This window comes from Poromitra crassiceps, assembly GCF_964638095.1.
Source record: "Poromitra crassiceps genome assembly, chromosome: 5".
In the NCBI taxonomy this organism is placed as follows: Eukaryota; Metazoa; Chordata; class Actinopteri; order Beryciformes; family Melamphaidae; genus Poromitra; species Poromitra crassiceps.
The window spans coordinates 38,047,359-38,059,706 of record NC_139642.1 but is presented as its reverse complement, the minus strand read 5'-3'; the positions used below and the strand labels follow the sequence as shown (position 1 = coordinate 38,059,706).

Sequence of the window (12,348 nt, the reverse complement as noted above, 5' to 3'; positions counted from 1 at the left end):
CATTCCTGGCTGTTCATTGGCTAATGAGTCTCGCAGTTTTGGTCCTCCGCTGACGCCACTCTCTTACTAGAGGACACTAGATGTGGGTAACCTCGCGTCACCAGGCTCTTCTCGGCGAGAAAGACGATGTAGTCTGGGCACCTTCCACCCCGCTTTTTGTCATGGGGGCACCAAGGAAACAGGAAACAACACCGGAAATAAGTGCGCCAAAAAACGTCTTTGTTGCCGTTAGCTTGACGCGGCGAGGTTTAGCTAGACCCTGAAAAGAACTGCCGAGGAAGGTTTCTGGAGAGTCAAGACAATGGAGTACTCGCCATGTGAAATCTTATGATCAATGTCCATGTCTTTCCCAGCACAGGCAGCGGAGATGCTTCAACTGTTGTACTTGATCCTCCATTATCGATAACAGCGGACAGACAACTAGCGTTATAACTATTCCATCAACTGGCCATTTGTTTGAAAAGTAAAGCTTCTGTATTGGCTTAAAATGTGATATTGTGAATCCGCATTGTTTCTACAAGAATTTCTTCAAAAACTTCGTTCGGTACGTCCATCTTTTGTTTTGTTGTTTGCCGTTTTATTTTCTTATTCGTTGTCTGATTGTCAAGTTAACAAGCTATTTCCGCTGTTGTTTCCTGTCTAGGGCGGGCTCTAGGCCGGAAACAGGCAGGGTGACAGTCACTTGTGAACGGAGGCCAGGCTCGTTCTCGCCGAGAAGACCCTGGTGACGCGAGGTTAATGTGGGTTGTATTAAAGCATCCATGGTGTATATATGGCATGCAAGAGGTTGTGTGGGTGATGTATTCCTAGATATCTAACATCTATGGGTGTATTTATCAGACAGTAAAATAATTATAAAGTAAAATTAAAAGGTAAAATACAGTGTAGATAAGTGGTTCCAGAGTAACCTCGCGTCACTTCGATACTTTAGTATCTTTGGTGGTTCTCAACCTTTCACATATCAAGTAGGACCTACCCTACCCGTCTCTTAAACCCAAACCTACGACTATTTTTATTGTTACATGTGATTTTGGCCATAATTCCATGACTATCTTTACTGTAGGTAGAGATTACAAACTGATTAAAAAAAAGTCCTTCATTCTCTAATAGTGTCAACTTCTCATGAATGAGATGCAGTAATGGTGAAGTTTACAATTTATCAGTTTGCTGCAGGGGACGCCCTGGAACCAGACCCAATGGTGTAGACTCGACGTTGACTCAATGGACTGCATTGCAATAACACAGTATCAAAACGGTATTTTCCAAATTATCCACGAAAACTGCCAGTACTCAAAAAATCCTCCATACATTTTAGCCAAATAGATGGTGGATGCATCATTAGGCCTTGGCATAGACTAGAGATAGGAGTCTGAGGTTGCGGTTACTGATCACTTTTGAATTTCCTCCCCCAGCAACATGAAATTAAATAGGCCTAATTGAGGGATGCAATGAAATATTCATGGGTATTATCAGGGCAACACATAAAAGTAACAAATTGCACATTCTCACAGCCAGCCCCCATTAAAAAGAAAACCAATACAGTTGCGATATTCCGGAATACTCCTTATGGTGAACAGAAACTCTCAAAACAAACGGACACGTTATGTCTAAGAGATTTATTCAAAAATAAAACTGCCACCATCAGACAGCAAAAGCTAAAGCAGCCCTTCCAGAAATCAAACTTAGCAGGTATACTTTTAATTAAAAACAAAAAACACAAACAAATTTCAGATCAGTACACAGGGAAAAATCTATTCAGTGGACAGTGAGCTGATAACCTTTGTAAAAAGGGCAGTGCAGTAGTAGAACAGACATCATGCAAGTATCAGTCTCTGCTGTAGGAATGTGACATCATGATCATAATAGGCATGCAGGCCAGCCACTCAGTGTGTCTGTCTGTGTTTATGCCAGATGAGTAGGAGGGGCAAACTGCATTTCTGAGCTCAAAAGCAACCAGAGTGCAATAACAGTATAAAAGAAAAAAAGGGGAAAAAAGTAAATTTTGAGGATATTTTTCGCTAGTTCTCAAAAGGGGGGCGGGGGGTTATTCTTCTTCACTCAGTCGGCTCGTGGCGTGGGGCTTCGCTTCGCGCTTGGTGAGCGGGAACGACTGAAACAGAAAGAGAGCAGAGTTAACTGGCAGCAGAGACAGGCGGCAGAACGATCACAACAGTCTCCAACCTCCCGACCCCCTTTAGGCAAAATGTGTTCCTTTGACGTTCCCTTGGCTAAGATACTTCATAAACATACAGGTCAGGGCAAAACCAATCTGGGAACCCAGAGTCTATTTCAGCACGGAAATAGACTGGGACAGCCGGACCTTTTTTTACAGCGCAGATCTTCCGCCCGGGACTTCCACTTCTGCGCAGCGGTGCCTTTTAAAAACATACATTGCGTCGCTTTTATTTTGAAGGCTAAACACCCAAATTCTTATATATATATTCACTAGCATTCGGGACAGAACTCTTATTTTCACGGGTACAACAACAGAGCTGCACTGCGCGGAGGCGGGAGTCCCGGGCGAAAGATTTGCGCTGTACAGGAAGCCTCTAAAAAAGCTCTGGCTGTCCCAGAGTCTATGTCCACGTCAAAATAGACTGAGGGTTCCCAGATTGGGGATAAACTGATTTAATAATTTTCAATTCATCCAGCTTAAAATTCTTGTTGAATTTCATGATTGCACTTTGTGAAAATGTCTGTTGAATTTTGTAATTGTATGTAATGTACATTTTGTAGAAGTACCCGGCCCAAGGAAACTAAGGTTGTTCTGTCAGAATGATGATCTGTCTAAGTGCCAGTCATTCAAGGAAGCCAATAGACTACTTGCACAACTCCACTACTTCCTGAAATGAGTAGGGCATAGTGGTTTCCTGTCCTACACTATTGGATGAACTGAGTAATGTCAGGTGTGCCTGACTGCGGCAGTCACAACAGTGATCAGGCACACCTGACATGAATCAGTTCATCCAATAGTGTAGGACAGGAAACCAAGATGCCCTACTCATTTCAGGAAGTAGTGGCGTTGTGCAAGTAGTCTATAGACCTTATTCGATTGATGTCACTCACGTACGGACACGCCCACTGCCGCCATGTTGTTGACATAGCACAGCCGCTTTAAGTGACAGCCTATGTAAGAGTAGAGTTTATAGGAAGCTAGCCGCCGTTAGCGTTACTTGTATTGTTCCAATTGTGTTCGGATGGTGACCTGCGTTACACACGGCTGTAGTAATGACAGCAATAAAGTCCCCGTGGTTTGTTTCTATCTTTACCGTCCACAGACGTGAACGGAGCGAGACGGAGGATACGTCAGCAGCACAGAAGATGTGTTAATAGTTAGGACAGGTGAAACTTTCTGACAGCTCCTCACAGCAAAGTCTGTTCACCTCGTTTTTTCTTTTGTTTATTATTACAGGCATTAACGGCAGCATACAAACAACAACTCTGGGGTTTTTATTGCTGTCATCACTATGGCTATTTTGTAATGGAACAGAAATGACAATAAGGCCGTTACTATAGTTGTCAGCTGCAGGACGGTATGTCAACAATATGGCGCTGTCCGGGGTTAGCGAATAAGGTCTATTGTATTTCAGAGATTATGGCCCCAAGGCAGAAGCTAAACACAAGCCTTGCCACCTCAACCATAGCTTCTGCTCTGTGCCGAGGAGACAGTTAGGGCTTGTACTTAGAATCAAGGGAGCATCACAAATTACGAGTAAATATTTGGTAGTTTGAGTTATTTTGCTGGTGTAGTGGGTGAAAATGTATGGTAATCAGGCTAAAACATGTTTAGCTTAAGGACAGTAACATATCTGCTGACATAAGCCTCCTCAGAAATGTAAACCAATATTTGTGCGTTTCCTTCTGTCACTCGATCATTCACTCACACACACGACTCACACGTTTGTACTCTTTGAGCATGCTTAGTAAGGTTCAACATTAGCTCTATAATGAGCTGTGTGTTCTGTGTTTTCACCATCAAAATGTCAGTTTGTAACCGTGTCAGGGGGTTTGGTTTTTGGTTACCTTTGGAGACAGTGGCAGAAACAACAAGTACAGAGACGCGAAGGACGAAAGGACTGAAGGATGGACGACTACAACTCGAAGAGACACTGTGCTGGGAAGCTCTTGAAGACTGATCTCTCGTCAGCCGTCTCTCACTCTCTCACTTTCAGAAGCTAAGCCAGAGGTCGAACATCTCTGGTTGGTAGGTAGGTAGGTAGGTAATGGGTTTAAAAAGGTAGTGGTGGAACTCTGAACTGTGCGGGTCAGCCCTCTGGTAGGTCTGAAGGCTGGCTGGGTGACTCTAGTAGAACTGTATGTGTGCGCGGGCTGATCTCGTCTGAGCGTCGGTTGAACAGACAGCCACTCATTCAGTGTGGGGAGGGCTCGGTCGGTCGGTCGACCTCTTTCTCTCTCTCTAACACCAGCTGCGGCGAACGCTGATCTCTCGGGTCAGCGCTTAGTCACCCTCCCGCAGGACGTACACACCGCCAGCTGGCAGACCATGGGCCTGGGATCAGCTGTGGTGCCTGTGCAGTGCTCAGCTCCCACCACACGCTTTAAAGAAAATATGAAAAATAAACAAAACTGCTGCAAAGATGCTTAACGTGTAGTCTGATCTCAGCTGATTTCTATCTGGGAAATACTCCTGATATCTGTGTCTGATAAACTAGTCAAATTCACAAAGGATGGATAAATCTGGAAGCTGGAATAGAGGGAGAACATTTCTAAATCCTACCTCTGTACACATTTCTTTGCCACTGGTCTATTTGATCTAAGAAATTCTCTTTCTGTCAGTCTACACTCATAATTCAGATTAAAACTACATGTAGAAAAGGTCAGATCAAAAGAGTTACAGAGGATATGGAAGGGTGTAGCTCTCTCTATCTGTGCAAGCAGTCTGTGATAAATATCCACTCCTTGACATTTTCTCTCATGTGCCCTCAATCCTTTCTCTTTAGATGTGGTGGGACTGGATTAACAGCTACACTGTGCCTACACAGTGCTGAAATGTCTCAGCTGTGATGAGATGAAAGAGAACACATGGGAGGAGATAACTTTCAGCTACTGCTACTTCCCTAGTTCCCTACAAGTCACCTTTCTCTAGTCCTCACCTCTCCTCTACTAGCCAATAGCAGCGGCAGAAGACTTTGAAGATCTCTGGTGTTGAGGCAGACTGGTAGACTCATCATCGGCTGTCCGTTTCCAAGTCCTGCGGCAGTCATTCGGTCATGGTGCGTTGCTCCCAGGTTTGGGGTGGAGAGTCTATTTAACCGTCATCACTTACCCAGGATGGCATGCTTAGCTCTGGCTAACATGGCTGAACCTCAGCTGGAATGTAAACTAGGTATACACTGAACCATCATATCTGAGAAGAGGGGAAAGGGATGATCTAACTTCTTCCTACACCGAATGTTCACTTAGAACGCCCTGGCCAAGCCAACTAGAACTGGCAAAACTAAGCACTAGAAGCTATAGAAAGACAGGCAGAGTTAAACATGTCATTTGCCTACAGCCTTACTCAGTGTGAGAGAGAAGCTAGTCAGAGAGTTTACCTGGTCCTCTTGTGGCTGGCTGAACGGGAGCGGGATCGAGAGCGGGAGGCGGAGCGTCTCCTGGGCGCGGCGCCAGAGCGAGAACGAGACCTGGAGCGACTGGAGGTAAACAGAGACGTTAAAACTACAGATTATTTTTTAAGTGAATTTTAGAAGCAATTAGCCGTGAAACACTTTGCCTCATTTCTAACAGCTTTTAGCTGGCCGCTTTAATAAATCTAACAGCTTTTAGCTGGCCGCTTTAATACATGGAAGCAAAACAAACTTATTTTAGAACCATTTCAAATGTGACTCACAAGTGAGGACTGGAATTATCTGTGTTCTAAGTAGGGCTTTTCTCTGGGCAACAGTCTCAAACTGAAGCCAGACTGACAATATATGAAGAGAGAAACATGTGAACAGACAACACACCAACAGTGGTACAGACATCAAAATCATTTTGTGAATTAATAATCATTGAAATACAAAACCATTACAATTTTTAGCTAACTTCCCATTTTCAGGTCTTCATTTAATGAATCAAAAACATCACTTGTGTCAGTCTGACTCAACAGAAGCAGGTATAAGCTCTGCCATTGGCTCTGAACATTTCAGTCAAGAGCGGAAGGGAAATCCCTTTCTAATCCCTAGCTTAAAACAAAATGTTACAACAAGCCAACTGATCGGTTGAATTGAATGATGTGATTTTGGATCCAGTCTTTCTGAACCTGGTTTGAAACGCAGACGTACTCCGACTTGAACATTTGCCCCTCACATTTCCATAGAGCAGTGTTCATAACCTACCTCCTCGCTGGAGTCCTGGACTTGGAGCGAGCTGGGGAGCCAGACCTGATGACACAGGAGGTCAAGTGGGTTTAACTACAGCTCTTGGGGGAAATGATGTCAACACACTCAAGGCGTTGATGACTGGGTTATGGCTGAACAAATTACATAAGCTCCACTAGTCTTCTATTGATGCCTGAGGGAAGTATTTGTCTCCCCCCCTGCACTCCTTCACAGGCAGGCTACACTGTATGTATACAGTCAACTGCTTCACTTCACCCTGACAAGGTTTACATTTCACATCATGTGGTGCATGAAAAACAACGCATGTACAAAGTTGGATCTGAATCTATGGAGATAGTGCATCAAATGTACACATGTGGAATGCCAAATGATTGCCATGCAATAATTTAATAATGACATCCGGTGCTACTTCAGAAGCCCTTCTTTGACTGATGAAATGTAAAAAAAGAAAAAGGAAAAAAGGGATGTTTCCACTTCAAAGGTTATTGATCCTAAAGAACATGGCCATAGGCCAAGTGATAATGATTGCATGTATGAGCCATGTGCAAAGGATGCCTGAACACCACTACTTTGCTTGCTGGAGGCTAATGACCAGCTACTGTGTAGATGTATGTACAGGCAGATGTCTGTGTATTGTACTGTTGGTCTGAAGTGAATCTGATACACAATGTCACAGAGCACAAGAATGCAGCTACAAGTATTTTGTTACTGTAGAACAAACTGTAGTCTTACCTGCTCCTGTGTTTGGAATAGGAGGGGGATCTGCGACGGCTGGAGACAGAAAGACAAAAAATAAAAATAAGAGTACATTCTGTTTTAAAATAGAGAGGGAAGAGAGAGAAGTGGGGGTCTAAGGCACAAATTCCACTCTTAAAATGGGCCTTGGATGAAGGCATGTGAATGAGCTAAATTAATACAAATTACATCCTGTGAGGACGGACACAATAGCACTACTGATTTCAAATGTGAAGTGACAGTTTGTGTTTGTATCTTCATTAAACCTCTGGCTAATTTTGGCTTTCGTGCCCCCCCCCCCCCCCCCCCCCCATCAACCTGCACTCTCCTACACCACACTTTTGTACAATGCCACAGCACTGACATGTAACCCAAAACATCTCACCTGTGAAGATGGTTAGAGCGATGTAAGGGTTAAATAAATCTATTTTTGCAAATAATTAATCAGTCAATATTTGGCAAAAGTCTTGATGATTCATGGCTGTTATCCTAATCCATTGTAAGCGCTTGCCTTGTACCAGCAATTATTTAGTATGAGCAGATGTCCATTTTCCCCTTAAACTTGTGGATGTGTCATTTAGGAATTAAACGTTTCTATTGTTCAGGAATGCAAAGTCATGGATAGTGAAAAAGATGACTGATACCACGGCAGAAACAAAAACACCCAGAAACCCTCCTATTTTGGGATCAAAAAGGTGGCTAGTTTGGTTCCAGTGCTGACTTACCGGCCGGCGCTACGGCTGCGGGAGCGAGACCTGTTGTTGTAGCGACGTCCACGGGACCGGGACCTGGAGCGAGACCGAGAACGGGAGCGAGACCTGGAAAGACAAAATCCAGCATTCAATGATTTGGTCAGGCATTTTGATGCTTTATTCGTCAGCAAGATTTGGGACAGCAAGAGGGACAGGAAGACATGGGTGAGAGGGGAGGCCATGCACCAATGGACCGCGGGCCAGATTCGATCCCAGATCGCGGCAGGAAGGACTGAGCCGCATGGCACGCGCTCTACACGGCGAGCCATAAGGGGTGCCCCCGCTAGTGAAATAGTTATGCTTCATTAGTTGTTCATCTTGGATCTGCATCTTTTCCTTTGATAGTACATCAGGCAGGCAACAGGATTACCGTTTCAGCCATAACCTTGCCACATTATGTGGATGTCAAAGTAAACGACCCAAAAATGAACAGACCTAAAAACAGTACTCCTTTCTTTACCTGCTGCGGCGGCCGCCGCCCCCTCCTCCTCCTCCTCCTCCTCCTCCTCCTCTCTTGTTGAAGCGGTAGCAGTCGTAGGCGTAGTGGCCCCGGTCCCCACACTGGTAACACCGATCGTTGGGGTCAAAATGGCTTCTGTTGGGGCGACCACGTCCCTTCCTGGACAGGCCTGTTGACATTTCCACACGAATACGGGAACCAAACAGGACCCTGAGAGTTGGGAGGTAAGAGGCTGTTTTGAGTCATAGCTATGGTCGTCATGCAGGTCGCAGTGGTTTTTTGTTTACTTACTCAGAAAGAAAATATTAACTGCTAAACAATTGGGCTAGTGATCATTCCAAATCAGTTATCAGTGCTAAAATGTTTCTTTGGATAAAAAGCCTGCTGACTGAATACAAGGTAAACACTGAGTACTCACTTTCCATCCATGCCTTTCACAGCATCTTCTGCATCTCTGGGATCCTCATACTCTACGAAAGCGAACCCGGCTGGGTTTCTGGCTACCCACACATTCCGCAGCGGGCCGTAGTAACTGAAGGCTCGCTCCAGCTCGCCCTTGGCAGCACCGTTGCCCAGGTCGCCCACATAGACTTTACAGTCAGTGTTCCGAGATGAACTCCGGGAGGATGATGAGTAGTAAGACATCTCTCCTGTCCTGGTGGGAAAAGAAGGTTTGGCAGGGCTTAATTATGCAGAAATCAGACAGACATTTATTAGCCAACACTCACACTGAAACAGCTTTACGAGAAGAGGCGCAGTGCGGTCTGCTATTGGTCTGTGATCTGCACTAGGCGACCTGTCAATCACGCCCCAAAACAGTCTGCTTTATCGCCTATGTAGTCAAAATGGGGACATAATTTACCAAAATGAACATCATGCTGTATTGAAGACTTGAAACTAGCGATTGAGACCATAACGCATTTAGGACATTGTTTACTGGGGCCATCAGGGTTCCCACAATTTTTCACAGACAAAATTCCAAACTTTTCCATTACTTTTCAGTTTCAAGGACCCAGAATATATTTTTCATGACCATCCGCGACCCTTTAAGTACATAGATATTTACATTGTAGCACGATGCCCTCAGCCAAAAGCTCTTTTCACACACTAGCGCTCGATTTCTAGGGTGGAGACTCTGCCTTGTACTCCCACCACTTATATCACCTCAGCCAGAAAGGATTTATTACATCACTGATGACATCACATTTGCTCAAGTGACATCACCGATGACATCACAATTGCTCATCACAATTGCTCAAGTGACATCACTGATGACATCATTGGTGACATCACAATTGCTCAAGTGACATCACTGATGACATCACAATTCGATTTATGACATCGTGACTAACAGACAAATCGTGACTAACACTGCCTGCCCACTTATGCAATTTTGCCATTGCAATTATGATGATGCAGTGAACTCCTGAACATGGGAATACTGTACTATGAATATCACGTGATACTAGTGAAGCGTCAACATGTGCAGCGCAGGTCTAGATTTTAAATATGTAATACAAAAAACATATTTCACACAACATTAATTAAGACATATTTTGGGATTTTTATAAACATATTTTTAACAAAAATACACCAAAAACACTGTCAATTCCCCAACTTTTCAAAAACAGCGGTAATTCCAAACCTTTTCCAGGCCTGGAAAACAATTTTTTAAGGAATGTCATGACCATGGGGGACCCTGGGCCATAAATCAAGCGAGAAGTAGGGTCATTTTCCAATGACTTCCATACAATCACTTCTTTTTGCAGCTGGTGGAGTCGCCCCCTGCATGCCATTCGAAAGAATGCAGTCCGCATAGGCCCTTATCACAGCAACAGTTTTGAGGTGGTAAAGCAGAAAGTAAAGCAGGTGTAACCAATAACATTAACGGGGGACTTGGCACTGGAACACCGAAATGGAATGGAACCATCATTAATGGCATTGGTTAGACAAGTTTTACCACCTCAAAACGGTGGTAGCAAGGAAGCAAGGGGGGGGGGGAGAACCGCCAGACTGTTTCAATTGTTTAAGCGCGCCGATCACGCCCCCACCAGGCTTTTTAGAAACAAAGATCAGGCAAGCAACGTTATTAGCTCAATTTAAACGACACAAATCTGTGAGAATTAACTCATAACACGACTAACGCTAAAACATGGCGTCGTCGTAGCATTGGTTGGTTTACAGCACAGCATTGCGGGAAGTCAACCGTTAAAATCAGAACTGTTCATTACGACTATTTATTATTGTTACGAAGGTTAAGAGGGTCCATTTTATTGGGGACAAACGCCAGTAAAAATCGTTAAATGTTTTCGTTTCAGGTAACGTTACTACCAATCATTTGATTCAACATTAACGTAATGAGTGGATGAGTCTATGTGCAGTAAATCATTGTGCGATTAGAGCGCATGCAGCCAAATATATTCTCAACGAGCCATCTCTGAACAGCGGTTTAATTTTTTTAGAGACAATTTCGCCAACAATTCCAGAACAATGAAATAATATGCATATCTTATACTAATGTAGCGATTTATTGGTAACGCTAGATATATCCAAGGACATATATCCAGGAGTTAGTCGGAGCCCTTGCTCTTCGACGACTCATAAACAATGGCGAACACACGCGCTAGCGTCACTTGCCTTCTTCCGCAGTTCCGTTGATCAGTCAGCTCCGACCAGAGATTAAGCTTCAGCCTCTCAGACAGAAGTCTGGCCTATTATTCACCTTAAAATATATTATTTTTCTATCCTGATCTGGCTAATTAGCCACTTTGACGAGCATTAGCAACTCTTCCACATGTCCTTCCACCTCGATCCAAACGACTCCCTACCGGGCGACTTCCGCATCTGCGCACCACTCGTCGAAAAGGAGCAATGCCGAATGGACGGTTTATATTTGGTTTCAGTATCACAGTTGCCAAGTCCCCCTTATTAAACCGACATGGGCTTGTTTTTCTGTAAAGTCGCTTGGAAATATGCGGGCTGCTGTTTCATACTAGTTAGTGTAGTAGTTTGAGCTTGCTCCCTTGTTGTCAATCAGATGTTTTCGATAGTTTGTGTCCAGTTTATTATTTACTGCCAATGGTGCAGTTACAGGATCCGTCATAAGCTCTCCCCTCCCCCCGCCATACACACAGCCCGTGTGACACAGGTGTCAGGAGAGCAGTCTCTGGGACCCAAATCAGACCCCCCCCCCCCCCCCCACACACACACACACACACACACACACACACACCTTATTTATTGTTGCATAATGATTTTGTCCATTCATGTCTGGGGTAGTCTCGCTGGCCAGCCTCCTCTCCCTTCCAGCGAGACAATGTCTGGGGTAGACATAACAGAGAAGCTATGATCACATCAAGGACCTCTAAACAAGCACAAATTAGACCATGGACCCCCATTTGATAAGATTTTCTCCCAGTGTCCCTATCTGATAGGATTCAGCAAAGTCATTGATAGTGAAAAGGTGACAGATACCAGGGCAGACACAAAATCATAGGCCTAATGGTCCATTTCCACCACTGGTATCAGCACGGCCCCGCCCAGTTCGTCTCGCTTTTTTGTCTCACCGATCAAAAACGTGGACAGCCCGGATTGAGTCGGGGTTGAGCCGTGCTAGTTTTGGTCCATGTTTTGGCTCATTTCCACCACATTTTACTGCCCTGCACAGCTCGTCACCAGTCGGCTCTACTCGTTTCGGCCCGATGGATGTTCTGCTTCAACCGCGGATCATCTGCCCCCGCCCGCCCACAGCTGGTCATCATAGCGACCGCATATCTGTCCTCCGCCTATACACCGAAGTAGGCTATAACATAATGTTACAATTAAATCCATCCACAGAACTTTTAAACTGTTTATGAAATACTGGTGCCTATATGACCTACAGTGTACATGGGCGAATGTGACAATCGGCCAGGAGAATGGATATCACTTTGTTGTTAGTCAAACTCACATGCATGCGCTGCATGTTGCGGGAGAGGCGCAACAGAGTAGCCTCTACCCCGGCGGCCTCTCACCAGGCAAGACCGCGGCTTCACCAAAGACCCCCCTGCGGCCTAGCGGA

The 12,348-nt window shown here is 44.7% G+C and overlaps 1 protein-coding gene across 2 annotated transcripts; it reads right to left on the bottom strand.

The window, feature by feature from the left end:
- Nucleotides 1-1,597: 1,597 nt before the first annotated feature.
- Nucleotides 1,598-11,118, bottom strand: srsf7a (serine and arginine rich splicing factor 7a). 2 transcript variants are annotated; one of them, XR_014552717.1, is made up of 9 exons: nt 10,926-11,118; nt 8,707-8,943; nt 8,289-8,498; nt 7,802-7,894; nt 7,074-7,112; nt 6,339-6,383; nt 5,556-5,654; nt 4,024-4,557; nt 1,598-2,110 (listed from the first exon to the last, which is right to left on the bottom strand). XR_014552717.1 is itself a non-coding variant. In XM_083637144.1 (8 exons), exons 2-8 carry the CDS (start codon nt 8,931-8,933, stop codon nt 2,059-2,061), a joined length of 765 nt encoding a protein of 254 aa, XP_083493270.1. In that variant the 5' UTR covers nt 8,934-8,943; nt 10,926-11,118; the 3' UTR covers nt 1,598-2,058. The 2 variants fall into 2 exon arrangements, 1 of the variants encoding a protein (XP_083493270.1); XM_083637144.1 differs by lacking the exon at nt 4,024-4,557.
- Between the last annotated feature and the right edge of the window lie 1,230 nt (nt 11,119-12,348).